Source organism: Morchella sextelata (assembly GCF_020137385.1).
Source record: "Morchella sextelata strain SCLS chromosome Unknown scls_5, whole genome shotgun sequence".
Taxonomy (NCBI): Eukaryota; Fungi; Ascomycota; class Pezizomycetes; order Pezizales; family Morchellaceae; genus Morchella; species Morchella sextelata.
The window spans coordinates 85,303-112,110 of NW_025408620.1; the positions used below are offsets into that span (position 1 = coordinate 85,303).

Consider the following 26,808-nt stretch of genomic DNA (forward strand, 5'->3'; position numbering starts at 1 on the left):
TCAACAGTTCTGCTTTTCGGGGCCACACATGGCAGCAGGTATACACACCCTAGGTCATCATCAACCAAGAAAAGAAGGGTAAGAAGGAAAAAAAAACATTGTCCCAGAAGCCTCAATTGGGATTATTGATTGCTTGTATTTGCTCGCACCCTTGCCATTTACCAGAATGAGGTGCTCCGACTTCCCTCTAACTACTCTAGCTCTACTAACTCAAAACCATTCTCCCTCCTTCCCTCCTTCCCTCCCTCCCTCCCTCCTTCTCACCAACCACCCCCGCCAGTTCTTCCCATGCCGTTAGAAACAATAGGTTAATTACTTGGCGTCCTTGTTACTATTATTTATTTGTCTGTGAGTGGCTACTTTCCTCTTCACACCTCTCGATCTCTTTTCTTTTGATCTCCAGGGCTCTGCAAACCGGATGGGGAATTCCGCACAATAACGTGGCGGGCACAAACCCCTGGCGCACGCCCTGGCCCTGGCCCCTGGGATTAACGCATGGATAAAACGGTAGCCGTTACCCCAAAGTGACGAGTCCCGCGTGTTCCATGCTGCGTGCGATTGATAATTTGTTTGAAAGCGATTTGCTTTGAGCGAGAAGATGTAAAAGCTGACTGGCGTCGCGTCGGTATATCTGGATGTCAGCAACGGAGGTAAGATAGTGGATAGGAAGGAGTAGGAAGGGTCGGAGTCGGAGGTGGTGGTGGTGGTGGTGGTGGTGGTGGTGGTGGCTTCGGAGTGCGAACGCGTTAACGGCGATATCCTGTTTTTTTTGGTTCTGCTTTATGAACTAGGTGAGCGAGGTAACTGAGTAAGTGGGTGAGTGAGTGAGTGAGTGAAGGCGAGTGTGGCAATTATTCTGAGCAGACCGACCGTCAATGAGGACTATGGGAGTGTAAACTACTATAGCTATTCTTTCCTTGTGTGTGACAGGTTGTTGAAACATGTCCTCAAAAACCAGTAATGGACGACCTGAGCTCGTCTCGCCTCGACTCAACTTCTTTCTCTCTTGACCCCTCTTCCCCAATCTCAATTCAGTACATGTAGTTAATGGGTAATAATCGTAGATACATGTAGTACCAAGATGGGCGTTTCCGTTGATGCTGCCTAGCCGTCCCTACATGAAGAAAAAAAAACCTCATTAAGCCCTTATTGAACAAATTTAAGCCTGGAACAACTTCATATGGGAGGGAGTAGTAGGGCTTCGGTAGAGGTCATAACTGAGTGCATAGCATACTCAATCTACACTTTGACAGCCTGCAATGTGCCTAAATCAATTGTGTATCTTGCAACTCCTGTCCAATTGAATGGTTTCACTCCATGTCGTCAAGTGGCGAATTCGATATCATCCTATTATTTTTTTTTTGCTTCTTCCTTAGGTGCAGAAAGTTTACTTTTTCTCTCTCTTCTTTCTTTTTTTCGCTTTTTCTGGCTTCCTTCTCTGGCCCTTCCATGGCCATGATGCGCGGCCATTTTGCAGCAGCTAAGAGGCGTTCCCTTTTTTCCCGTGCCACCCGAACCGCGAAGCTGTAGCTCGCAGTTCCATAACATGGCAATTATAGCTATTGTAGTAGAGTACATATGTAAGTACCTACACCTAAATGCGATAGGTAATAATTGCAACTCACCCGGTACAGCACCCACACATGTAATATTATGTCCCTCTCTGAACCGTAGATCTTCAATTGGGGATTCCCCTGAAACAGAGACATTATATCTCTCCCCTCCTCTTCCTCGATCTCCCTCATTCTCACCGTACCGTCCCGGCCAAAAGGAATATTCACTCCCCCACGACTAAACCGCCGGATGCCCGTCGGCAACTCGGTAATGCACTTCTTACCGCTGTATATATTAAAACGATCGGTGGAGAATCAATGGATGGCTGGATGGTATAAAACGACTGCTAACACAGAACGCATATGAACACCACCGTTGGTGAGGGTGAAATATTTTTTTTCTTTGCCAGGTGAGACATAGGATAGAGTATTCTAGGTAGTCAGTACTGCACTGCACTGCAGACACGCACATACATATATAGGTAAGCCGCACACAGATGGAACTCGACCTGTCATGGAGACCGTTTAACATGGATGATGGAAGGAGCGAAGGGATACATGTAGTAAAGCTATGGCTTATTCTGGTAGCAGATTTCAATTGAGCTGGCCTCACTAGACCCAAAGCCATTAGAGAATAGAGTACCATGGTGCGTAACATCTTCTTCGGTCAGCGTAGATGGTGTAACGTTCCAAAATAGGTGATAGATTCGAGTATGTACTAGTCAAGTACTCTACTTTATATCCGCTACAGCTGGCTGGCTGGCTGGTCCAGTAATGTTTTGTATCTAGATGAGTTACTTATCACCGATCATCGGTACCGAGGACCAGGGCAAGATGCATGACATCACAGAGTCTCACGCTCATGCTCACGCACTAAAAAAAAAAGAAACAAGGGGGAAGGTGTGAAAGCGAAAACTCTCTGTCGAATTCCAGGTTCAGCCTCCTCCACACCACACCATTCTTTTTCACACTCCCTCCAATTAGTATTGTTTCTCCCGCAGGTGACACAACCGACAGAAAACGTACTGCACGTCCATCCGAATCTGATCAGAGACCGGTAACTTAGTCTCCCCCCTTCTGCCTTTCTCCAGTGTGCTGTGATCTAGATCGTTCTGCTTACTCGTCAGTAGATGGATAGATGATGGCAGCTACTCTACATACACATATCCTCCCTCAATTGCTTAGCCAGAACCCCGGGCGTCACTCAACAAAGAGTGGGAAACCCGCCCATCATCGCACAAACGGGACACACTGGTGGAAATACACCTATCACAGGCGTGGTTGTACAGATTCCAGTCAGATTTTAAACCAAAAGGGTCGGAACGCCAGAAATAGAAGGACACATGCGTTTTTCTAGCTTCCTTCCATGCTGCTTCTATGCATGATCCCTCCCCCGCCAGTTAGATTTACTATATATTAATTGCTTGGCTTTTATAATAATAATTGAATGCTAACTAACTAATAAAGATGTACCCACTATCTACATGTACTTGATCTACTTTCGGATCTCGGCCTCCAAGTAGTGGTAGTACCTATACGGTCCTAAGTCGTATTGTGTTTTTTTCAGCAGCATACCAGTCGCAAGTCAATCACCTCAGCTCACTCGTACAACTACGAGGTTATAATTAACTACATGTACTTAGCCCCTTCTTGTCAAAATACGAAAGTGTACTCGCGATCTTTCCCGCTCTCACTCGGCTGATGGAACTGAATCTCGAGCTCAGCCATGGGAGAAACTTTACAGGGGGTACCTATGTATCTCCCTCTCTACAAGGTATCATGATGTTTTTGACCTTAACTTAAAATACGCATAGGATTGCGGGATCACAACCAGGATCTGGACATATTCCTGTAACACCCACCTACACCATGACGAAAGAGCGGGGTTCGGGGACAGTTGCTTAATTGATCAGTCTCTCCCGCGATGGGGATGGGGTCAGTTGGTATTGGGGATGCTGAATCTCCGTCATGTCATGTTAGCCCATCCCATTACCATATCCCCTTTCCCGCGGATTAGAGTAGACGCCCTTGACGCTGGAAATAAAAACGAGACATTCAAGACAGTCGGGGGAGTCGAGATTCGGCACATCAAAAGGATATCTTCAAGGTGCCGTATGTAAGGAGATGTCTTACTCACCCGAGAGTTGTGTCTTAGCTCTGTCCGTGCCGAGGTTCACCCTTGAGCTAACGGAACTTATGTTCAATCATTCCGGCTCACTAACGAGAACCAACACCTTGTGCTCTTCTACATGCCGTTGTGGTTATGGATGGGCCTGGGTGAGCAGTGGTGAATGGTGGTCTCAGACGATCGTACTCTGATTCTAGACACTTCCCGAGCGGCAATAATGTTTCAAACCAACGTGCTTCTAAATGAAGTTTAATTTGTCTCGAAATCTGCGGAGACTAAGCAGTTGAAACCTCGATACTTACTAGTGCTTGACAGCAGATATCCGTGATTCCCATCACTCATAGATCTCGACCACCTCCTAATTGGCCATTGCAGAACCTAATACTATTACTCGGCCAATTAGATATCCTGAACAAGATTGCACATCTTGCATATCTCTCGGAAACTAGGGATTCATTTCCGTCACTCCCGCGGAGATATCCGCAAGATCTCATGTACAGCAGATATTATGCGTTTCCAGTCATTGGCCTTGACCAAGCTTTGCGGTCTACCCCACGTGCAACACGAACTGAAACATATAACCGCATATCATATAGGGATGCCCTAAGTTTAAACTGCCGATAGCGATATCGGAGGTTTTGAAAGAGCTTAACCTCACGACGGCCTTCTCAGCGAAACTACAAGAGAAAGACCTAGCGATTGTTACGATTAGATCAGCTACCACTATAAGCCATATCCGAGGTGTGTATTGAAATCAAAGTAGGGATGTGTTTAAGGAGATTATTAGGCATTGGGCCTGATCTAGGGCTAATGACGACAGTGGAGCTGACCTGGATTACATATTTGGATTTACCAAAACCAGCAACAGGTGGTTCAAGCGGTGCCTCTTTCAGGCCCTGTCCTTGCTTACTTGGGACATTTAGTCATATTCCTCTCTCCCGCTTACGTTTTTATCCTCGAAATGATCGTGGGCGCCATGCAAAACCGTGGCTGAAGCTCAAGGATTAGAAAAACGTGAAACGCTCACATCGCAGCAGCCCTGAATTCCTGCTACATGTGCATGCAGTTTGGGTTGGGGATAAATCTCCGGACCCGTACAATTGGTTTACCGTTGGCTGCCCGCAAGGCAACGATGGATCCTTGAAGCGATGCTCTTTTTGACACTCGCAACAAATAAAACGCAAAGCTGCGGCGGGAGAAGCTAGGTCCATCCTTATGATCATCCTGATATCATTTTTTTTGTGGGCAGTGTTGTAGGCAGCACTCCACCAAGGTACCTACGGTGTACCAGGATTTGGTAACTAGGTAGGGCCGGAAACACAGCATCCGTCCAGCTGTTGGTTTTCACGAGAATATATCTCCGTGGAGGAAGAAGAAGTGGAGATATCAGGATTCAAAAAATCGTAGTGGTGTATCAGTTGATTCACCGAGTACTTGGGTTTGGGCACCCCGCGATTAAGGAGCTCGTTAACTCCATGATTCAGGTATCGCTTGCTAGTAAGCCCAGCCAACCAACCAACTAACTACTTACTGATGTCTACTCTATGTATGGTATGTTTATAGAAATATTTACATATATCAGAGGAATTTATTACACTATATTTACCTTCCAGGGTAAGGTCGACGGTCCTTGCATAAGTTCCACCACTGAAGTTCACAACTCCCGTGCGACATCAAGTCCACGTGAATGCCATGCCATGGCCCATCGATGACCCGCTGATACCCGTGCTGTGTACCTATAAACGGCGGATCATGTTGGGTCCATATACTTCTTCGAGTAATACAACAAGAGATAGCAGATCCCATCTCATCACATCCATTACTCTCTCACGGCCAACAGACCAACCAATCATGAAAGCCCGCAAAGGCAAAGATTTACCGGGAGCTAGGTCTTTTGCTTATGCACTGGCCGACGTATTACCGACATGCATATGCCGGTTATGAGAATCTGCCACCCCAGTTCCGATTTGCAGTGGGATGAACCGTTGTTGAAAATTGTTCATGATCATGATGAATGGGGGAGAAGTTGAGAGAAAGCACTACCTACGAGTACGCGCTGTAGGAGGCTCGTCACTCATTTCTCCATTTGCTCCGGGTATAATTTTTCCGGTTGGATGGCAGTAGTACTATTAATTATCCTCAGCCCGGAAAACCTCAGTTTTCCGTGCTGCACACGCATGTACGTAGATACAGGTGGGGGTTTAAGGCTCCAAATGGCGCGAATCCATACGTATCCAGAATCTGTACTCTATGTAGATATGTGCAGAGCCTTTCTTTTCAGGCCTTCCTTGTTCAAAATTTGAGCCCCTTACCTGGCCATAACGGGAGGGAGTTTGACATGGTCTGTGCTCTCTGTCTGTTAAAATAAGTTACTCTATATGCCTCTACCCCTCTACCACGTACCACGGAACGGACCAGTAGCAAGTTGAGGCTGGACAGCGTACATATACGTCGGGAATGATTACTTTACAACTCTTTGAGCATGGTAGGACAGTATCCCGAGCATCGACAAAACAGAAACGTCGATAATACTATATTGGCACTTTCAAGCTTTACCGACTTGGACCAGAATTTCTATTCAGCGAGATTGGCGCATGTGGTAGTGGGCCTTAATAGGCAGGCTTTGGCCTAGGCATAGTTAGAACTAACTGTTTGAGTAGGTCCTCTATGCTACTGAAGTACCGCGAGCCAATGAGACGGTCCAGTGTATCCAGTATGTACTCGCAACAGGCCTGAAGTACCCGAAAATGTAGCTGCAAGGTTTTGGTGTATTTTTGACTTCTACTCCAATGGTAATTGCAGATTAGGGCTTGCATTTTCGGGTACTTGTTACCTGCTGCGAGTACCAAAACCCCAGAGACTTAGCTTGAGGACGGGGCAAGCGATCTAGTTTTATTGTCAATTTACCACTACGTCAGAACAACAGCCTCTAAAATTACCTTTTGAAGGTATACATGAGGGATAGTGATACTGCTTTAGGGAAGGGAAGACCCTGCCTTGTGATCATCGTGGTTTCTTGGTTCGAGGGGTAGGCCGTTTTTCTGGTGTTGCTGCTTCATGGTTCGAGCGAGCCCTTCCATCCCCATCTTTGCGGAGAAGAATCTCGACAAACAGGCACATGGTGTGGAGAGATGGTGAATTCAGGAAAGGGGCATGTTTTCATTTTCAGTGCATAACAGCTACAGCTAGTTAATTGCTTAGTACCTACATAGCTAGCGAGGTCTCAAACAAGGGAGACGAGATCGCGAAACAAACCGACGCGTAGACGTTTCAACTCACCGATATTCACCGATATATAATTCAGGTGCCCTTCACGAAGGGAATGGCACGCGAGTCTGTTAATGTTGCCTGCTTGGCCACCCTATTCATATCAAAAACGGTAAAATCCGGGGATACCATGGGAGGAGGGTTCTGCAAACTGTGGTAATGGAGTTTATGATTGGCGCGCCCCCAGCAGCGCGCAACCCAGAATGTGGCACTGGTAACAGACGTACAGTAGGTACCTGGTTCAAGGAGCGGACGAAGCCTAGGATCACCGCCGCAACAATGTGCCAGCCCACTCACTCGCTATCGAAGCTTGCAAAACTCGGGTTTCTTATCAACGAGATGGTAATTGCTATTATGTAAATTGATGGATTTTGGGATGGAACCGAGCAAGAGCTGACGTTTCATTTGAAAAGATACGCACTTGCATACAATAGATGTAGGGCTTGCAAGCTTTTTTTTTCTTTTTTGCTGGGAATAGTATGCGCCGGAGGAAAGGGAAAGTCATACATGATACATCAATGAAGTTGAGTGCTTACAACAGCTGCTTCAGGTCTCAAAGCACCCAGAGAACTGGGAATGGTTTGAGGGAGTTTATTCAAGAACCTGTTTGAAGTTTTTTTTTCCCCTCTGGTTGCTGGTTGCACGTTGTGGCGGCGGAGTAATATTTAACCGTAAACGTAAGCATTGACCGTATTAGGAGCGCTCTCCGGCCACTTGCTTCGAGAATTTTACTACGTCTGCACAAGAAGGGGGGGGTGTGAGGAGAGAATTGATCAGTGCCTACAAGCCTGGTCTCTCCCCATATGGTTTCGATCTGGATTAGCTGCCCTGCATAGAACACGCCGGCACAAAGTCGTCCGCAGACAACAAAGCAGCGCTGCAGCATGAACGGGAGAAGCCCCCATACGCATGCATGAACGTTAGATCAATCATTCTGCAAGCATAGAAAAAACGACAATTTTTCTTTCCATTACTTTACCTATCCAGGGTGTTACCTGTTCGTGTACTGCGGTTTTGATATAGCTCCAACTAAAACTGCTTAAGGACGACCCTCCGCACGTACCAGGTCACTCGGAACATCCTGCCTCACCTCGTGCACACGCTCCTTGTCGAAAGTTCAAGCTGAACAGAATTTACTAGTTTCAGTACTATCAGGAACGTCGTATCGACATACGTCAAACATAAATAGACTATAGAAGATCGTGAAACTTTACACGAAGGGCGTCCAGTGCATGCCAACTAGGGTCCGAGAGATGTTTTATTTGGAAGATTGATACAAACATGGCTAAAGAGAGAAATAATGTTAGCGCCCACGTCGTGTATGTATTTACCTTAATTTGCTTTCCCTAAGTAACGAACGTACGTACCTTACCCCTCGAGGAGGTTTCTAAGTTAACGAGATCTCACCTCTAATGAAATTTCTATCCTGATAGATATTACACTAGCCTCCCCCGCTACCTGATCCCTGTGTTTTCTCTCTAAAGCTTTAATAAGGCAACTGCCGTCAACCTCGTATAATATAAATGGCTACATAGAGGAAAGATTTCCCTATTTTAGGTGCCTTAGTGCCGTAATAGTTAATTTGAATGTGAGTGATTAACGATGATTCTTGGCAACGGACATATACCGAATAATTGTTCGTTTCCCGACAGTTCTGAAACTCCGTGATATCACGAGGGAGTTCACAGCTGCAGCCCTTTCGTGGGGTGCGTTGCTGACGGATATCGAACGTGATGACGGAGAGAGCCGCGCGAGTGTCAGGATCAATAGGGGAAGCTAGAATATAATTGTCTAACTGTTCAGCTTGCCCGGTTCCTGTCAATATGTCTCGGAGAATACCCCCCTGTCCCCCGCAAACTGATATCGTGTTCATCGAAAGCTCTTTTTGTACTGTGCTAATAGGCTATACTACCAGTATCAATAATTTCGACAAGTCTAGCCTAGCAACCGGCTGTATCTAGCCAAAGTGGCGACAAAATTCACATTTGGGCTATATAGCGATGCTTGTTTTCGGTCTAACTACCATCTTAATATATGCCCTGGTTCTGTCGTTTTTAGCTCTAGTTTAAGCATATTTTTACGCACCAAGGCGCATTGACAGGTGAGAACTTAGGGCCTCTGGGAGGGATATTTCAACGCCTCGCAATGAGAATATACACCTGACGTAACTACACTCGTATCACTCTGTCCCTTGAAAAAATACCGCTGCAAAGATACCCCTGGTCACGGGCTTAGCTGGAAAACTGCCTTGATCGATCTCAATATAGTACGTGGCTCACGATCATTCTGATGTCTTGGTCGACAGATTGATCTGATTCCAAATCAGCATCAAATCAAAGTAAATAACAACCGATACACATACATGCACTCTAACCTCATCCCTAGCTATATTGCCACTCCTATTTACCAGATCACTCATATATTAGCTATCATTTGGGTCGGGTCCGGGGGGATATGCGTCTTCGTCACCGTCGCTTAGAACTGGGTTCGGAATTCAAAGCGTTTTTGAGGGAAAACCTCCGCTGAGACACGAAGCAATAGATAGCAAGAGGCCCGGTACCTGGGTGTTGATACCCAAGATACCTACTACCGGGCAACAGCTGGTTAATTTGGGGATTTTCGGGCTGGATATAGGGAATGAGTGATTGGGGATGATGCTTGGCGCTCGGTAATATGTGGTTTTCGCGGCCGAGAACTTACGTGTAGTCTTTCAGTGTTTGAAGAGAGTCTCTACGACCGAGGGACTTGGGCGTGAGGTATTTTTCGTTCGCGACTTGTGTGTTGGAAAGAATGTCAGCCGAAAAATTGATCCCATGAGATGCCAATGATCTTGATTGGACGGTTCATGATCAGGTTATCCGGTTTTTCTTGGCCTGGGGATTACGTGTGGAGTTGGTTATGAGAGTAAGAGTGGGAATAAGGCGAGTGCATCAGCGAAGCAGGCAGGATACTTTCTGGATTCTTCCTGGGCCTTCACTCTTTTCCACACTTTGACGAAACAACCTCCTACGCCCAAAAGTCACTCCTAAATTTTATCTACACATTTGGAATGACCCAGCCTCTCCTCAGTGCTTACACCTACTATCTCTCAAGCCCGGTAATACAGAATTTCATGTCATCATTTCGTTCGAATCAGAGTTTTGTCACGATCCCCGACCTATGGTGAACTCTACCCGACTCGGAGTGACGATGACGGTGATAAATGACAGTATTATTTTCTTTCAACTGTACAGAGAAGGTTAATTTCTCTCGGTAACCCTTTTTAAGCCTTACGATGACGATAGAGGCTGGATAGTTGAGAAAGTTGCAGTTTCAAACGCCTTGACCGAAGCTTCTCATCCTCTGGGCAGACTTGAGTGTATATTCCGTGTCTTGCTGCATGAGATTGTTCTACACAGTGTCTCCCATCTATCTGTAAGTTTCTCTTTGTGGTAGATCTCCTCTGGAGACAATCAGAAATCTCAAGGACAAAGGCAGGTCAGTGCTGAACAAGGCAAACAAATCTTTCCGAGACAGTTGTATCACCAACAAGCGATAATAGAATCTCGAGACTATATGTTTTGTGCGAAGTAGAACCGGCTCGGGATTTAGAACTTCATAGGGATTGGAAGAGATCAAAAAACATCTGGTCTGTCATTTCCCTTGTCATTTGACTTGTCTCGCGTCCGTCGGTGTCGTTGAAAGTTTCCCCCGATAGTCCTAAGGTGCATCTGCCAACTGAACTACCAGTATAGACCTACTAGTAACTTGCGATAGATCGATGGTCTAGATCTAGTCGACATTCTACCAGTAATACCACGAAATACCAAATGTCGGAATGAGGGACGGGCAATTAATGTCTTGAGCCATAAACTTCGACCAACTGGATCATAATCATCGAGTTTGTGGCATCTAACCTCGTATATCTAAGTGTAGCCATAGCCAAGTGGAAATTATACTATAATAGTAGTTTTATATAGATTGAGTATTCAGATCGAGTGAAACTACCTTTTCGTTTGTTATTTGGTGTATTTATGCCTGCTGAAAACTGTAACTATAATGAGCCTTGAGCTTGAGGTATTTTCCACTTACACAGGCCTAGATCGAAAAAACCTGCAGGATGTGACTATAGACACCCTTATGAATACCTGTATTCACTTCTCGTATAGTTAGGGAGACCTCTGGCCATTTTCTTATTGATGCAAAGCTTCTAATGGCCCGCTCAAGGGATGATATCTGGTAAAGATTTCCTACGCCATTGCACTTACTGCTTAACGCAGTCTTGAAAGCATCAAGCATCAACTGATCGATCTGTAATACTATTCACGTGCCATATTAAGATCAAGTACTGAATAAGCTCTAACTTTGAGGGCACATTTTTCTCATTCAATTTGCAATTCCCGATCGCTAACAACCGCTACAGGCTCCTTCGAGTGGGGGATCATGTAGATCTAGATTTTAAGTCATGAATCTCATCCCAAAAAACAGATAGCTATATAGGATGTGCACCTTGATCCCAGCTACGTCAAGTTATAGTGCACTTACCACCAAGCGCGCCGCCTTGTCACTTGCTGCCCATATACCTGCTTACTACCTGAGGGGGCTGCCAAATCCCGAATCTCGATGCTCACAACACAACGTGGTCAAGCTTACCTCTCCACCACCCATTCTAAACTGGTGCATACAGAACATGCGTCTCTGCACCACAAACAAGGTAAGACAATGACAAAGTCCTTCACCCCCGACACAGACACATGATGTTATGCACCTTTACCCCTTACTACGCGAATGAAATACAGTCGTCCACCGTCACCGGATGAACACCGACTATCGACAATTCATAGGAGTTACGATCGTGGCTAGAATGATCCAGTCTGCGTGATCTCTACCTTCTTGTTATTTTTGTTGGCCCGATCTCCCCTTTCCTTCAGCAGGCAGCATACGTCGAGTGGCGGTGAACAACTGTAGGGATTCACAGATTCTTGTATATTTCTCTCGGTTTCTCGGGTCATTCATGGTGTGCTCTGGACCGCTTGAATGCAGCAGTTGCGGACTGAATCGGCTCTCTTTAGGATGGTTTGTTTTTTCAGTGCAACGCGTGCTGATCGAGTGAGCAGGCTTTCTGGGGTCGTCGATCTTTCCAAACGACGCCACTCAGTAGGAGGGGATTATTTATTGAATTTAGAACTGGGCACAGTCTTTGGTTGCTCGGGTACGTTTGTACATACCTACTGCGAATGTGAAAGAGACGATGTGGTATCCCATATACCGGTACACCGGTTAAGACAATCTTAGGGCCAACAAACCAACGATGTGACCAGATTAAGCATTGGGTTCCCTCCCCGACCGGCTTTTGTACGTAAAGCAGTTGATTTAGATAACAATTATCATGATTCAATTCTCTTGATCAACACTAGATCTCTCGTATTCTCGTATGATTTGTGCTTCTCATAGTGCCTTCATCATTCCCAGCTGTATATAAACCTGTCTCATCTGAAGAAATGAGTTTTGTGTGAGAAAATCCCTGAGGTGATATTGCTGGAAATTTCTTCTACGCCACATATATCTGCACGGTTGTCTAGCGCATTGGGAACCAAAGAGAAGTAATCAATTGCTCCAATGCGGAACCGAGTGATACTATTGGATTCAATATATTGATTTATATTGGCGTTTCCACTCCCCGAGTCTCCCCTACGGATGCCTCTTATCCCCTATACCGGCCCAATTATTGGCCCGATGTAGATATAGGTCCAAGCCGGAGGTTTCGCCAAGATATTTCCGCGTATTAATTCCTATTCGGGACACACAAGGTAGTAATGTGCCGAGTGATATTTTGTGATTTCAATTCAATCAATGGTAATATTGTTGTTGCTCGAATGAATAGACGAATATATAAGTCTTATGATAGGAATTATATGATAAGCTTAAAGGCTGACGGGTTCTCTTAGTTCATGGCGTAAAGCTCGAAAGATGTAGAAACTCGAAAGCATCCTTATAACAAAGTCGCCTAGGAATATTCCCTGCACATAGATCTAGTCGTGACTATAATACTCTATCAATGTAGATCAAATGACTTTAGATATGTGATTACATAACCAAGTAAACAGAGTGATAGCCCATGACTTAGGTGCTATCACTAAGGTAGGCAAATGCTATAGTTGAGCTGAAGATGATTCTGATCGAGTAAATCTCTGAGTAATTTTCATAGGATGCCCATCTAGCTGTATATCTTCGCTTGAAACTGAAGCAATAATTGGCCCAGGATGTATCCGGCTCTAGTTATTTGCTTCTATTACGCGGTATTGAGATAGGTTACATATTCAAGAGATGCCCGATGATAGCAGGCTTTCTCCCAAACAACGGGTAAATTGTGCCGAGATATACATAGACTGGCCCTGTCCAAGTCTATCTGCGAATCCGTGCTAGACTAACCTTCATAATTTGTGCGATTCATAGGCCTAGACGAGGCTGTAGGACAATTTTAGTTGATCCGTTTCAGAATACGTAGTTCTTCTACGTTCCAACATATAGTAGAAGGAATCCAAAAATTCATTGGTTTTTTGACGAAGAATGGAGGGCTGTAGTTAAAAACGCATGCAAGACGTATCACCGATTCGGCCGAGAGTAATACTACTATAGAGTGTGCGGATAAGGCTCCTTCCGAAGAAACTTGGAAAATAACTGTGTTCTACAGCCATGAAATGTCCTCAGTATAAAGAATATTCCGATTACTCATACTGTTGTTTGAAACACCCTGTAGACCGTGAACGGAATAAGATATTGCCGGGTATATTAGTTATCAACGAAATAATAAATGATTTCGGGTAGATAATCCTCGCTAGGATGATTTGTTCGGCTTGAGTTGTCTAGAATGCCACACCTATATCTCTTGAATTAATACCGTGGATGGAGTGTTACTGTAGGCCAGCACATCCAAAGAAAAAGAAAGAACCATTGAGACAGACCAAGTCCACTCTGACTCGAATATGGCCAGACTTTTCCATATAAAAATACACTGATTGGACCAAAGGCCTCGTAACTATGACCTCGGTGTCGCAATAAATCCCTCAGGTATCTGTATGCTTTGTAGAAAGAATGGCCTGCAGCTCCATAGATCCAGATAGGGATAAAGATATTGTACATAGTATCATCAGTCTCGGATTGTGCAAGCTGGCATAATGCATTAAGCTGGCACATTCCTTATTACAGAGGTTATATATATCCGAGGCCTTCAAGAATTGAGCGATTTCGGGGATGGAACAGGGCTATTCACCAGTGACCCGTGACACTGATACACTCGTAGCAAGTCCAGTTCACAGTGAATGACCTGGGAAAGCTCCACTTAATATGGTTAAGCTTGAGTGTTGTCAGTATTGAGATTTTTCTCATCTGTCTTTGCCCTATAGTAAAGTGGATAAGATGATATAGAGACTGCCACTATATTTAATTTTATTTAGCAAATACACATACTAAAATAAGTAAAAGTCTAAACCTACTTTTGTGACTCACGGAATGTATATATTTCATGAATTCAGGAAAGTTGGTAAAAGACGGTGGTACCGGCATTGTGAGAATTGGTTGTAAAAATAATACATTCGAAAGGTCTATTGATGTATATAGCCTCTTGAGTGTCAGGATCGTTGATAAGCCCTGGTGAAAAGGTTTCGTTACCGTTACAATGATTTTGGTGCTTTGTTTTGTTTTGTTTTCTTGACGGCCATAGAAAATGCCAAAGTACCAAAATGTGGTTGTAGTTAAAAATCGTGAAACTGGATTTTCCCAGGCCATTCACTGGTAGAATGGGCTTATTGTGAATGTATGCGGCGATCAAAGCACTTGATACCTCGCTTCTACCCACGAATTAAGGGGTCGACGGCTTGAGAAAATGTTGCGAGTGATCCCCGGTGATTTAGCTTCCAGGACAGGTATCTATAAACCGTAAGGGATAATTCCCTCAGGCCACCTTCCAGTTTTCCATGAGCGAAAAGACTCTAGATAAAAATATAGGAAGACCATAGAGATGTTGTGATAGGTCTTGCCGTAAAGAAACTGCGCACGCATCATGCAGTATCGATCATCATCCAACAAGGCAGCTCCAGCCGATACTATGATAATTCATTAGTCCTCTCCTTCTTCCTAAGTATCAGTGTATCTGATGTTGATAATCCTGGTGATGGCGATGATGAAACCGATGTTGTTGGTGATGGTGACGATGGATGTTGGTGATGGTGATGATGGATGTTGGTGATGGATGGTGATGAAGACTAGTAGTGGTCTTAGCGACGACGACCGATGTTGTTGTAGTCTTAGCCGGGAAGCCAAGCCCCCAAAGTTCCATAAAATCAAAAGAAAAAAAACCCTAACCCATCAAAATCACCAAACATTCTACCGTCGATAACCTCCTACCATCTACAACAACAACCACCTCGATAAAACACCTTCACCTCTAATCCATTCCGGCCATGAGAACAGTCTCCGCCACGCAGTAGCGAGAGATAAATAGAATCGAGTGATATCTCATGACCTCACTTTCCGCCGAGACCTTACCATTGAAATTTTATGGCTATCTTTACATATAGGTAGATGAACTGAAATTACCCCACGAGTTAATTAGCTACTACGTAGCTTCATGGAAAGGTTTAATAGTTCATATTGCGTTGTTTTTTGCTCCATTCCTGTGTAGTAACGATGATAAAGTATCGATGGACTGACTACTCTACAGAGCTACTTAGGGCCTGTTTGGTTGCAACGAAAGTCAATCCATGGATCGCAAAAAAAAAAAAAAAAAAAAAAAACCGAATTATTGCCATTCCATGGGTTGCAAGTAAAACTGGTGGTGTTTGGTTGGGCACTAATTTTCTCTCCATTAATCCTCATTATAATCAACTTTATAACTCTATTCGTATCACTCCAATTTCTAATTTTTTCATGAGATATGACATCTAGTGATAGGAAAGATCATAGCCATGTAAGAATTGAGATTTTAGAAATTGTTGCGGTGGTGGCTTTGGGTGTGGTGTTTCTTAATTCATGCGAAACTATCTGAACTTCACCAGAGTGGCCTTTCTATGGTTTTGCTCGGTTTCAGATGGTAACAGCTGTTGTTGCCAAACACTTAAAATATTTATTCCATGGATTGGGCTCAATCCATAGATTGAGCCCAATAACCGTTAATTGCAACCAAACGGGCGCTTAAACTACATCAGTGATTCGGTTATTCCATCTCTCCATAAATCTTTGGTGAGACCGATGGTGCGTATTCTATTCCCCCATCCATACTGTCCTCTTCATCCCTCCATCACCGGGCCACGATTACTACATGTGCCTAGTCCCTTCCCTTCCCCTCCCTAACCTCCGCACCGCTACCTCCGCTACATCAAGCCGTCAAATCATAACCCAGAAACGGTACACCACACATTACCAAGGGACCCTACCATCTCCCGAGCTCGTCTCATACTTAATAAATACTACACTACACCAGGCACCGTCACGCATAACGCATCGCTCGCACCATTTCCGCACTAGCTACATACTACTTCCACAGGGTTAGGGTTTCCACATCAGCTATCAATGATCAAAAAAACCACTCCCACGACACAGTCAACCACAACAGCAACCACTAAACCGCCATTTCACATCCCTGTGAATCACCAAGACATAGCTCACGTTATCTATCACGGCACAGCCAAAGAACCATATGTAGCAACTACCAGATGCCTATTTAAATTTTTCCACAAACTACATACGTACGTATCCACCTCATAAAACCATTAAGTCAGCCCCTCACCACCAGCGCACCACCATCATCACCGCACCACCGCCCTATGTATAAAAAAAAAGGTAGAAATAAAAATCCATAAAGAAAAAAGCCGTATTCTATCCGCTCCCACAAAGAAAGTCCAGAAAAGAAACCAACAAAAAGAAGAATATAAAAATGAAAGGGTATGATAAATCGCCCCCCAGTCCCCCACCACGAACCGGCCCGAAAAAGACCCGTCGAATCATGCATCAAAAACATATAGCCGTCTATTTTCAACATAAGAACAAAGGAAACCCGCACCACTCTCCACCGAACAAAGATTTAGCGTCTTGCAAAGTTGAGATACCTCGACTATAAATGATGTTAGTGAACTGTCCAAATAATCATGAAAAAGGATGAATGATAACTTACCCCTACAAACAAAATAATCAAGTTCGACACACAGAAAGCAATGAGAATACCCATGTCCCTCCATCGGTTATCGTACGACAGCGCTAAAGGTGAGTAAAACTCGTCTCCGACACTATAAGCACAGTACTCGCACGATCCGGTCGCAGTCAAGTTCCTGATGTACCCGGGAGCAGCGGCCATGAACTTGCCAGCATAGCTCTCGCAAGTCTCGCCGCTTGGGATCGAGAACTTGTTGTACTCGAGCTCCGCGCAGGTAACAGGAAGGTCGTGAAGCTCAGTGACGATCATACCGCCAATGAGGCGGGTAAAGGGGTCGAGCTCGTACAACCAGGACCTCCAGAACTTGGGCATGTTGGGCTTGGGAATCGTGACACCACAGAAAAGAGCGAAGGTGATGATGACGAACGGGTTAAGGAGCGAGGCCAAGAACGCGTTGGGGGTCAGCGCAGCAATCATCTGAGCGAGAGTAACAGAGAACATCTCGGTGATGAGGACCATGAGGAATTGGTAGCCGGCGCGGTCAGAAACACTGCTGAAACCGGGAGGGAAGTAGAGGCAGACGAAGAAACCGACGGCGCAGATGATGCTGTACGGGAGCTCGGCGACGACCATGGACAATGCGAAGGCGAATTGACCGTACATCTTCGATGACTGCTCACGGTAAAAAATCAGACGTGCCATATCGTACTTGGGCTCGACCTGAGCGAGAATGAGCGACGGCAAGATGGTGACCTGGAAGAGAACGAAGACACGGTACTGGAGGCCGGAACGGGAATTATCGAGCTGCAAGAAAACAAGACCGGTGAGAAGAGCAATGGCGACGTGGTTGAAGAGACGGGTGAAGCCATAGTTGGGAGTACGCCAGAAAGAAAGGTTAGTACGCTTCATGACCATGCTGATCTGGAAACCAAGAGGTGTAGCGTATTCCTTCTCATCGACAACCGGGTTGCTTCCAACATCCGCAATGCGTTCATCCTTCATGCGCACAATCTCAGCCTTGACGTTTGCGAGTTCCTCGGATGACCTCCAGATGTCTGCCCAGTCACGGTTTCCAATACGGGGAGCCTGACCAGCACCGATGGCATCCAACATCCACTCAGCAGGGTTGGCAGTAGGGGGACAGTGAGCACCGTGCTTGCGGAAGTACGACAAGAGAACCTCAGCATCCTTTCCGATATCACCAAAGTAGACACAGTTACCACCACGCTGCAACATCAAAAGACGGTCAAAGTTCTCGAAGAGGGAGGCGTTCGGCTGATGGATGGTGCACAGAATAGCTTGACCGGCCTTGGCCAACTTCCTCAAGAAACGGACAATGTTGAAGGCGGACTGGGAGTCGAGACCAGAGGTAGGTTCATCCAAGAAGAGCAAGAGCTGGGGCTTAGCGGCAAGTTCGACACCGATAGTAACACGCTTGCGCTCCTCGACAGCCAAACCGGAAGTAGGGTCGCCAATGATAGCATCCGCAATGTTCTCCATCTCCAAAAGCGCGATAACCTCCTCGACGTAAGCATCCTTCTCCTCCTTGGAAACCTCGAATGGCTGGCGAAGATAAGCAGAGAACCTGAGTGCCTCTCTGACGGTCTGGGTGGGCTCGTGAGTGTCCAATTGTTCGGCGTAAGAAGTTCCTCTCTGGAAAGCAGTACCCTTGGGCATACCATCGACAAGGACATCACCAGTGATCACACCAATACTCTTCCTGCTAGCCAACACATCCAAAAGCGTAGTCTTACCAGCACCAGAAGCACCCATGAGCGCAGTCAACTGACCAGGCTTGACATATCCGAAAATCTCGTTCAACAGGCGGAGCTGACCACCGGGAACAGGGACCTCGTAGACCAAGTTCTCCCAGGTAAGGACTGACTTTGACTCAATGTTAAGACCGGAATCATCAGCGGCGGACTCAGTCTTCTGGCGTCTGCGCTGCTTCTTCTCCTCGAGCTTCTCGTTGAGTGACTTGCGCTCGGCGTTCTCCTTGGCATAGAATGTGACAGTCTTTCCACCGGCTCCGAAAGAGAAGTACTCTCCGAGAAGGGCGTTGGCGGCAAGGAAGGCAGCGATCAAAACGACAATGATACCAAAGTTGCGCCAGAGATCCTTAGGCTGGTAGTTGAAGGAGAGCGAGATGTAAGAGCCACCATCGATCTGGTCAGAACCAGGCTGGGAACCAAGAAGAGTGCAGGTCTGGTAAATAAGGTTGTTGTAGCCGGAACCAGAGGGAACAAGCGACTCGGCACCACAGGTGAGCGTCAAACGTTTGAACTCGTTCATCATGAGCGCCGCGAAACCAAGACCGAGACCGTTGATGTAGAAGATCCATGAGACCCACTTGCCCTGAGCAGGGTAGGGGATCATATATCCGGAAGTCAAGACAAAGAGTGTGATAATGATGGCCGCAAACTTCATGGCATAATCGAAATCAGGGCAGACACAACCGACAGTTCTGAAGAAGAGTGTCATAGCCAAGTACCCAGAAATGATAATCAAGAAGAAGGTGAAAAAAGCTCCAGCATCCCGAACAAGCCCACACATAAAGTAGACAATAATACTGAACACCATGATCTGCGCCGATGCAAAAATCAGATCGACTCCAATCTGTGCAATCCATAATGCTGAGGGCCGATGAAACGTGTATGCCTTGTGCTTGTTGACAATTTGCCGACCCATCATAGTAGAAGCGAGCTCAGAGAAAGCCTGGAAAGCGTTGAACAGAAGTGCAATAAACAGAAGACCACCACGAGTGAAGGCACCGGCAGAAGTTTTCGGGAGATCGAGATAGAGAGTACCAAGGACGATAGCAATAATGATAGAAGTGATCCATGAAACAGTAAGAGAGAACTTGTCCTGCCACTTGAGCAAGAACTGCCTCTGAGCGAGCGCCCAGACCTGTGAATAGAAGGGAATGGTGTAGACGGAGGTCTTGTTGGCACCCTTGCGCTTCTCCTCAGTGACAGCAACCTCAAAGTCCTCGTAGCTCTCGGCACGGAGCTGCTCACGGTACTGCTCCATTTCCTGGTTGAGGCGGACGTAGTGGGGAGACTTGTGGAAAGCCTCCTCAAGAGCCTGCGGGCTGGAAGGAACATCACGTTCGCTGCGGCCGGGGGCATATTCACGCTCGAACTCGTCGGTACACCCAGTCAAGTAGTCGGGGGTGGTCTGACGAGGGCGGGGCAAGAAACCGAGACCCTCAAAGTAGGCACGACCCTGGTCAGCAGGACCAAAGAACACCTCCTTTCCGGCATCGATAACAAGGACCTTGTCGAACTGGGAGTAGATGTTCTCAGAAGCCTGGTAGAGCGAGACGAAGGTGGTGGTCTTGTAGATGTTGGTCATGATACGGAGGGACTTGACATAGTCGAGCGCAGTCGAGGCATCGAGACCACGGGTTGAGTTATCCCAGCAGCAGACGGTTCCCTTGGTAATCATCATCTCGGCGATAGAGACACGCTTCCTCTCACCACCAGAGACACCACGAACGAATGCGTTACCGACAATGGTGTCGATGGTGTGCTCGATGTTGAACATCTTGAGGAGCAGCTTGATGATCTTGTCCTTGAAATCTGCCTTTGACATTCCCGCGGGCCTCTTGCCGGGGGTCTTGGTGTCCAGCGCAAAGCCAAGAGTCTGCCCAACAGTCAAGGTAGGATGATGAACGTCGTCCTCCTCATTATAGACAGCCTCTCCTCTATACCGCTTGGCGAATGTATCTGCGCTGAACTTTCCATAGAGAACCTCGCCGTCGACCTTTGTGTATCCTGTGCGCTGGTTGGCAATGACCTTCAAGAAAGTTGTGCACCCGGATCCAGGACGTCCGAGGACGAGAACCATTTCACCGGGCTTGACAACACCGCGGAAGCCATTGAGAATGTCGAATTCACGACCCTTCTTGTTGAGACCGAGGATGGAGGATGCGGTTGCGAAAACATTGAAGAAGCCGATAACTGCGTCGGGGAAGGTTGCAATGAAGTTCTTGACACCGCCGATACCAGATACTGTGAGGTCTTGCCAGATGACACCTATTATTGCCGAATACTGATTAGCAAAACTACTGAAAACAATGCCTACTAGCACCACAACTACAACTACCACAAACAACCACAATCACAACCACCACTATAGCACTACCAAAAAGAATAATCAAACATACCAATGTGCTTCGGCCTAATTCCTGCAGCCCTCTCCTCACTCTCATCACCCCTCAAATGCCCCTCCAAATCAAACTGCTGCGCCGCGGCCTCCTCCTCCTCAAACTTCTCCGGATCACCGCCCTTGTGGCTCTGGCTCCTCGACAGTCTGCGCGAGTGCCTACTCGTCGTCTTTGACAGCCCCGAAAGCTGCCTACTCAGCTCCTGAAAGTCCGCTTCGGCGGCGGCAACGTCGACGCCATGGCCCAAATTTGAGTCTCCACGCGGGTTCTGCTGGCGGCTGGTCTCAATGTCGTCGACGATTGTGTCGCCCGAGGTTGAGGTTGCCGTTGAGTGCGGTGGCAGTTCCGACATGATTGCTGTGGGTGGGGGCGTGTGAGGTTGTACTATGTTGGTGGTAATTGTTGCTGGTTATATATATGTGGTGTGTGGTATATATATAAATGTGGTTGTGAATTATTAGGGATGGTAGTTAGTATAGGTATTTGGCTATTCTCCCCGGGTATTAAAGAGTGAACGAGTTGGATTTCAATTAAATAAATAAGTGCTAGGAATTAGATGGAGAGCCAAAACCACCTATCTGCAATGCAATAGAAGCAAAGAACGGAAAGATGAAGTAGGAAGGAAAGGGAAATCGAGAAGGAGGAGGGCGAAGAGGTTATCTATATGTAGAGCATGGCCATAGCCTTCGTACGGGGGTGTGAGAAACAGTGATACTGGGGGGTAGTAGGGGGATACCGGGGGTTCCAGACTTTCTTGCCCCCAGAAGCGAGAGAATTTACCAAGTACATCCACATCCATATCCATAGTGGGGCCCTATTTTTTTTGATGAGATTTGATCTAATAATTCGGGAACACCACATCCGAAGACCCAAGGAAGAAGATGTGGGAAAAAAGGCTGGCTGCATGCATGCAAGGTAGAATAGCTGTAAGAAGAGCATGTAGTTAGACTGCGGGCGGCTTTCGGCCAATAATCTCTAGCTTGGCTTGGTGTGGGTAGGGTTAGCAATGAGTCGTAGGGGACCCTTGCTGACTTATGATTCGGGAAGGGTTTTTATCGGCTGCAAGAGAAGAATCAATCGAACACACACTCACCCAACCCAACCTGCATGAGCAGTGATATCCACCATGAGTAACAACCTCTCCTCCACCACACCCAGAAGAGCATAGTGGTAGTCATACCCAATATTACACATCCCACTGTACCTGAATCAACCAACCAAAGCTAACCCCTACGATCAACCTCATACATCCATACACCCCCATGGCCCATAGAACGGAGTTTCTATGATCCGCAATTAGTAGCTACATCTCACCTACCACATACATGCACATACAAAGGGACGTAACCCACCCGCGCCAATCTAACGTTCTCAATTATACCTCTAACAGATCTCGGGATATCAGATTTCCGGGAGTGACATCTGGATAACGGAATATTCCCCTCCCTGGGGTTTCAGAGGTCAATTGAGAGGTATATGGCAGCTCTATGCATATTAATTGAGCTTATTATAATTCGTATATATTCCTGCATACAGGTAGGTATCTACATACCAATTGATTGAGCGCATTCGTTGTTGGCCCGTGGTCAAAGCTCCTACTTCATCAATTGCTTTTGATAGTGACCAATGTCGAGCTGTCCCAAATCCAGAATTCCAATCCACTTGATAACCGGTTATCTCCCACACATGCACACAGGGAGACACACACATGCCCACCTGTAAACAAAGCAAAGCAGCCAGCCAGCCGGGCAGCCACAAACGTCACTAGCGCGCACCCACGGATAATTCCTATCCGTGTTTCATGAGGCGGCGAAGCTTTTTCTCTCTGCTGAGCAATCTTGCAGTTGACAAACACTCCTTCTTGCATGGAAGGTTCCCTGCCCTAAGCCCAAAACATACCCGGCGGCCAAAAATCTCCCCGGCGCGGCGATGACATGCAGGCATTCATGGAGTGAAGTCTGCCCGACGGGCACGGGAAATGGGTGGTTTACTATAAAAGTACGTAACTCGAGAGTGCATGGACTAGGTTGAGATTTCGCCTAAGTAGTAAGAAGTATCTATTTTTCTATGCCTCTCCTCCTCGGCCCATTCTGTATGTAGGTAGGTGTAGACGGACAGATATCAGGCACTCTATTTCTCGTGTGCCTGTTGTGCTCTGTAGATCCAATTTGCAGATTGATTCCATCTCCCTTCCACAGAGATGCGTAGAAAACCTGCTGCTGCACAAAACATCTAACTTTTTCGTAGCTGGTAGGCAGTGGTAGCTGGCACCCTACCTAGAATACTAGCGTCCCAAAGAGCATAAGTACCTTGATTTTTCCCTTCAGCTTTCTTCCAGCTTCGACTCCCCCATTCATGACGAAGCACCATAGATTCAGAGTCCAAAGAAAAGAAGGCAAAAAAAAAGAAGCTTCTTCGGAATCACCTCTATCCGCTATGCTGCTCAGGTAAGACAGACACAGAAAACAAGGGCGTTGTGACGACGTTGGTTGATTCGTAATCGCTTGGCACTAAAAAAAAACCCACACCCATCGGATGTCGGATACGGCGCATCCGTCAACCCTACCTTATTTCGACATTGTTGCGGTTGCGGCGAAGCAGTGCAGCTAGAACTAGAGAGGCCAAGACACAAATTTTATCTGAGAGCCGCTTACGGTACCGTATCTGCTGTAGCGCCTCTTTTTGCTTATCTGCGGTCTCTCTCTTAGCTTTCTGTCTGTTCTGTTCTGTTTGATGATGAGGAAGTCCTGCTGAAGGGTAGGGGTTTCCTTGTCTGTAACATTCCCTTGAACTGCTGCTGTCTGCAGTCTTCTTCCTGCGATTTGGGAGGATGAATGGAAGGCCCAAAGAAGCCCCTTATTCCACCCCCCTCCACTCGCCCCTTTCCCGATATCTTGCAATTGATGATAAGATCATCCATCCATCCACCCATCCAGGTGCTCTACCAGTGTTAGAATAGCATTGCTCATTTGTCAGTCGGAAAGATGTGATGATAATCCGCTCCTGATCCCACCCACTGCACTGCATTACTCATCCACTTCTCGTTCCAATGCCTTGTTTCCTCCCGCATAAACACCTCTCTACTGCACATCAAATACCGTGCAGCATTGGCAGTGGCATTGTACTGCGCAGCCAATCGGCAAAGCTCCCCCTCCACATTCTTTAATCCGTTGCAGTTCGTCATGATCACCCCACTCACTCACACCCCCAATGACTCTTCCGGCTGTTCATGTAACGTTGAAATAAGAATAAGGATAAGGTGCAATTCCGTGCGTGGTGGTGTCATGATGTTATTGCACAAAAGGAAGGAAAACGAGATTCAGATCCAGTTGAGATGGGCAGGGTTGGCACTGGAGAGATGGGAGATAATCTGGATAGATGGACCCGGATGGGAGCTGTCCCACTTTCCTGCCTAATTAGAGTAAACAAAAAGTGACTTGTGTCTACCAGCTACAGAGCCTACCTGTCGGCTTCGACCCGAGCGCCCTGCAGAGACTACATTCCTTTGGACTCGTAGAGTGCTTTGTCAACAAGGCTTTCATGCGCTCAGGTTCCTGTCCCCATGTAGCTGTAGCCAGCTCGTCGACTTCGCACATGCTGTTGGTTCGCTGCTTTCCTGCCTGTTTGCTCGGTTGAGGTTGAAGCACGTGCTCGGTACATAGTGAACACTGAAAACTCATATCGCTCCCACCAAGGCGGCCATTGAAGATCGAGTATAGACACCGCCTACTACATGTAGTAATAGTTGTGCCCGAGCTCGAGTAACGGCGTTCACGGGAACCAGGCAATCTACTGGTTCTGAAGAGGGAAGGAGGACGGGTTCGATTGATTGTGTGATCCTTGTAATTAATGAAAGTTTCACACCTCAAGAGTAGGCTGTTCTCCACGGCGAGTGAGTTTCTTTCGACGTGTCCTTCACTGGAGACGAGCAAGCATGCCTCATCCTCGACCTGATCACGAACCTGCCTGCGCGGGTAAAAGGCTAAACCACCAAAACCCCAAGTCAATGCCAAAGCTTCTACTCTACAATCAATTCCCTTTCTAGTACCTCAGGTATCGTCAACAATGTTTCCAATTGCACCAAATCTATAGTACGATTCGCATATCCATCAGAATCCGTTAGTCTTCCCCGACGACAATTAATTAAGACCACGCAACTCCGTACCTCCGATCAGTCATCTGCAATTACTCATCCAGCTGCAGTACTATAAATTAATTGTACCTACATGCATGCCGTATCGATAGCTAAGAGCCCCTCTAAGAATTGCATGTATGTAGCTAGTCCCTAACGTAGAGTACGTAGTACTCGTCCTATCGCGGCATTACTCATTATCAACAACTATCCCTACCTACGGCGGAAACAGAAACACTACTCCACTGACCTTCTTCCCCACGGGACCACAAGTACCCGGGTAAGACCACTCTCGGAATACAAGCTTCCTGTGCATGCGCTAATCCAACCACAATCCGACCCACAACCCTTACCCTGAGCTGACATGACAGCCGGCTCGATCATTTCCAAAATGCAACCGCCAATTCCAAAACACCAAGACAAAATATTAATGCACTCTCTTTTCAATTGATGACTCAAAATCATAGACTCTTCGTATTACATAAATGCACCACTATCCATATGCTGCAGCCCATACTCTAGGCCTCATTTGTGCACTTTGTTACTCATACGTGCGATATATATGCAGCCGGCCGGAATATCCCACGAACCGATTCCACACAGAGTGAGGTCGGTCGGGAACGGGACATGGGCGTATCCGCACTGAATGCCGCTTTCGGGATCGCAACCCTAGCCCTGGTGGAAAAGGAGTTGAAGTTGGTTCCGATTTGATTGATTGGTGAGTTGAGGGATTGATGAGTTGAGTGAGTGCATAAAGTACCGCCAAAACTCGAAACATTGGCTATCTCCGTCCAGGGATTACGATTCGAGTGATTGGTTGAATGGCATCGATCTGCATAAGAAGTTTCCCATAGAAGTAATTTTGATCTAGCCAATTTTTCGAGTTATGGCGGTATGTAGTTAATGTGCATCCTATCCGTTTTGGAGTCATTATGAAAAAGCTTAATTGACATTATATTGAGATCTGGGTTTTCATGTGTGAATGACTGCATTATGAAAATGTCGCAGAGCGAGGACAAAGCCACCGCCCCGTGACTTGTTCTTTGACTCAGCTTTGACTCTGAGAACGCCCGCAGACCGCGATTATTGCACGTCCTGGCGATGGGAGCGGGAGGTGTTGTTATCCGAGCGCAGACATACATATGTATATGTGGAAAGATGAGTGATGATTGGTGTAGTAGAGCAGCACGATGTGGATGCTGATCGATACGACCTCGTAATTGAACCACCTGGGTAATCGAATTAAGCAGTACCGAAAGATCAATTACGATCTGATAAGACTAGTAGACGGAAACAATTATACCGAGCGATTTATGTATTCAACTCAATTTGTACTCGACCTTCCGGCACTATTGGTAGCGGAGCATGTCACAGCACTCGTCCTCGTTTGTGATTCAATCATGAAATATCACTCGACTTCGGTGTGGTTTC

At 46.4% G+C, this 26,808-nt stretch overlaps 3 protein-coding genes across 3 annotated transcripts; 1 reads left to right on the plus strand and 2 right to left on the minus strand.

The window, feature by feature from the left end:
• Positions 1 to 7,107: 7,107 nt before the first annotated feature.
• On the plus strand, positions 7,108 to 7,308 carry H6S33_010552 (uncharacterized protein; the record flags this gene model as incomplete). Its single annotated transcript, XM_044842123.1, has 1 exon — positions 7,108 to 7,308. One exon carries the CDS (start codon positions 7,108 to 7,110, stop codon positions 7,306 to 7,308), a length of 201 nt encoding a protein of 66 aa, XP_044696482.1.
• A 9,700-nt stretch (positions 7,309 to 17,008) lies between these two features.
• H6S33_010553 (uncharacterized protein) lies at positions 17,009 to 21,597 on the minus strand (the record flags this gene model as incomplete). The annotated part of the gene is made up of 3 exons (XM_044842134.1): positions 17,009 to 17,038; positions 17,099 to 21,114; positions 21,246 to 21,597. The coding sequence occupies 3 exons, from the start codon at positions 21,595 to 21,597 to the stop codon at positions 17,009 to 17,011; spliced, it is 4,398 nt and encodes a 1,465-aa protein (XP_044696483.1).
• An 871-nt stretch (positions 21,598 to 22,468) lies between these two features.
• H6S33_010554 (uncharacterized protein) lies at positions 22,469 to 23,112 on the minus strand (the record flags this gene model as incomplete). Its single annotated transcript, XM_044842145.1, has 4 exons — positions 22,469 to 22,528; positions 22,598 to 22,691; positions 22,798 to 22,906; positions 22,962 to 23,112. The coding sequence occupies 4 exons, from the start codon at positions 23,110 to 23,112 to the stop codon at positions 22,469 to 22,471; spliced, it is 414 nt and encodes a 137-aa protein (XP_044696484.1).
• Between the last annotated feature and the right edge of the window lie 3,696 nt (positions 23,113 to 26,808).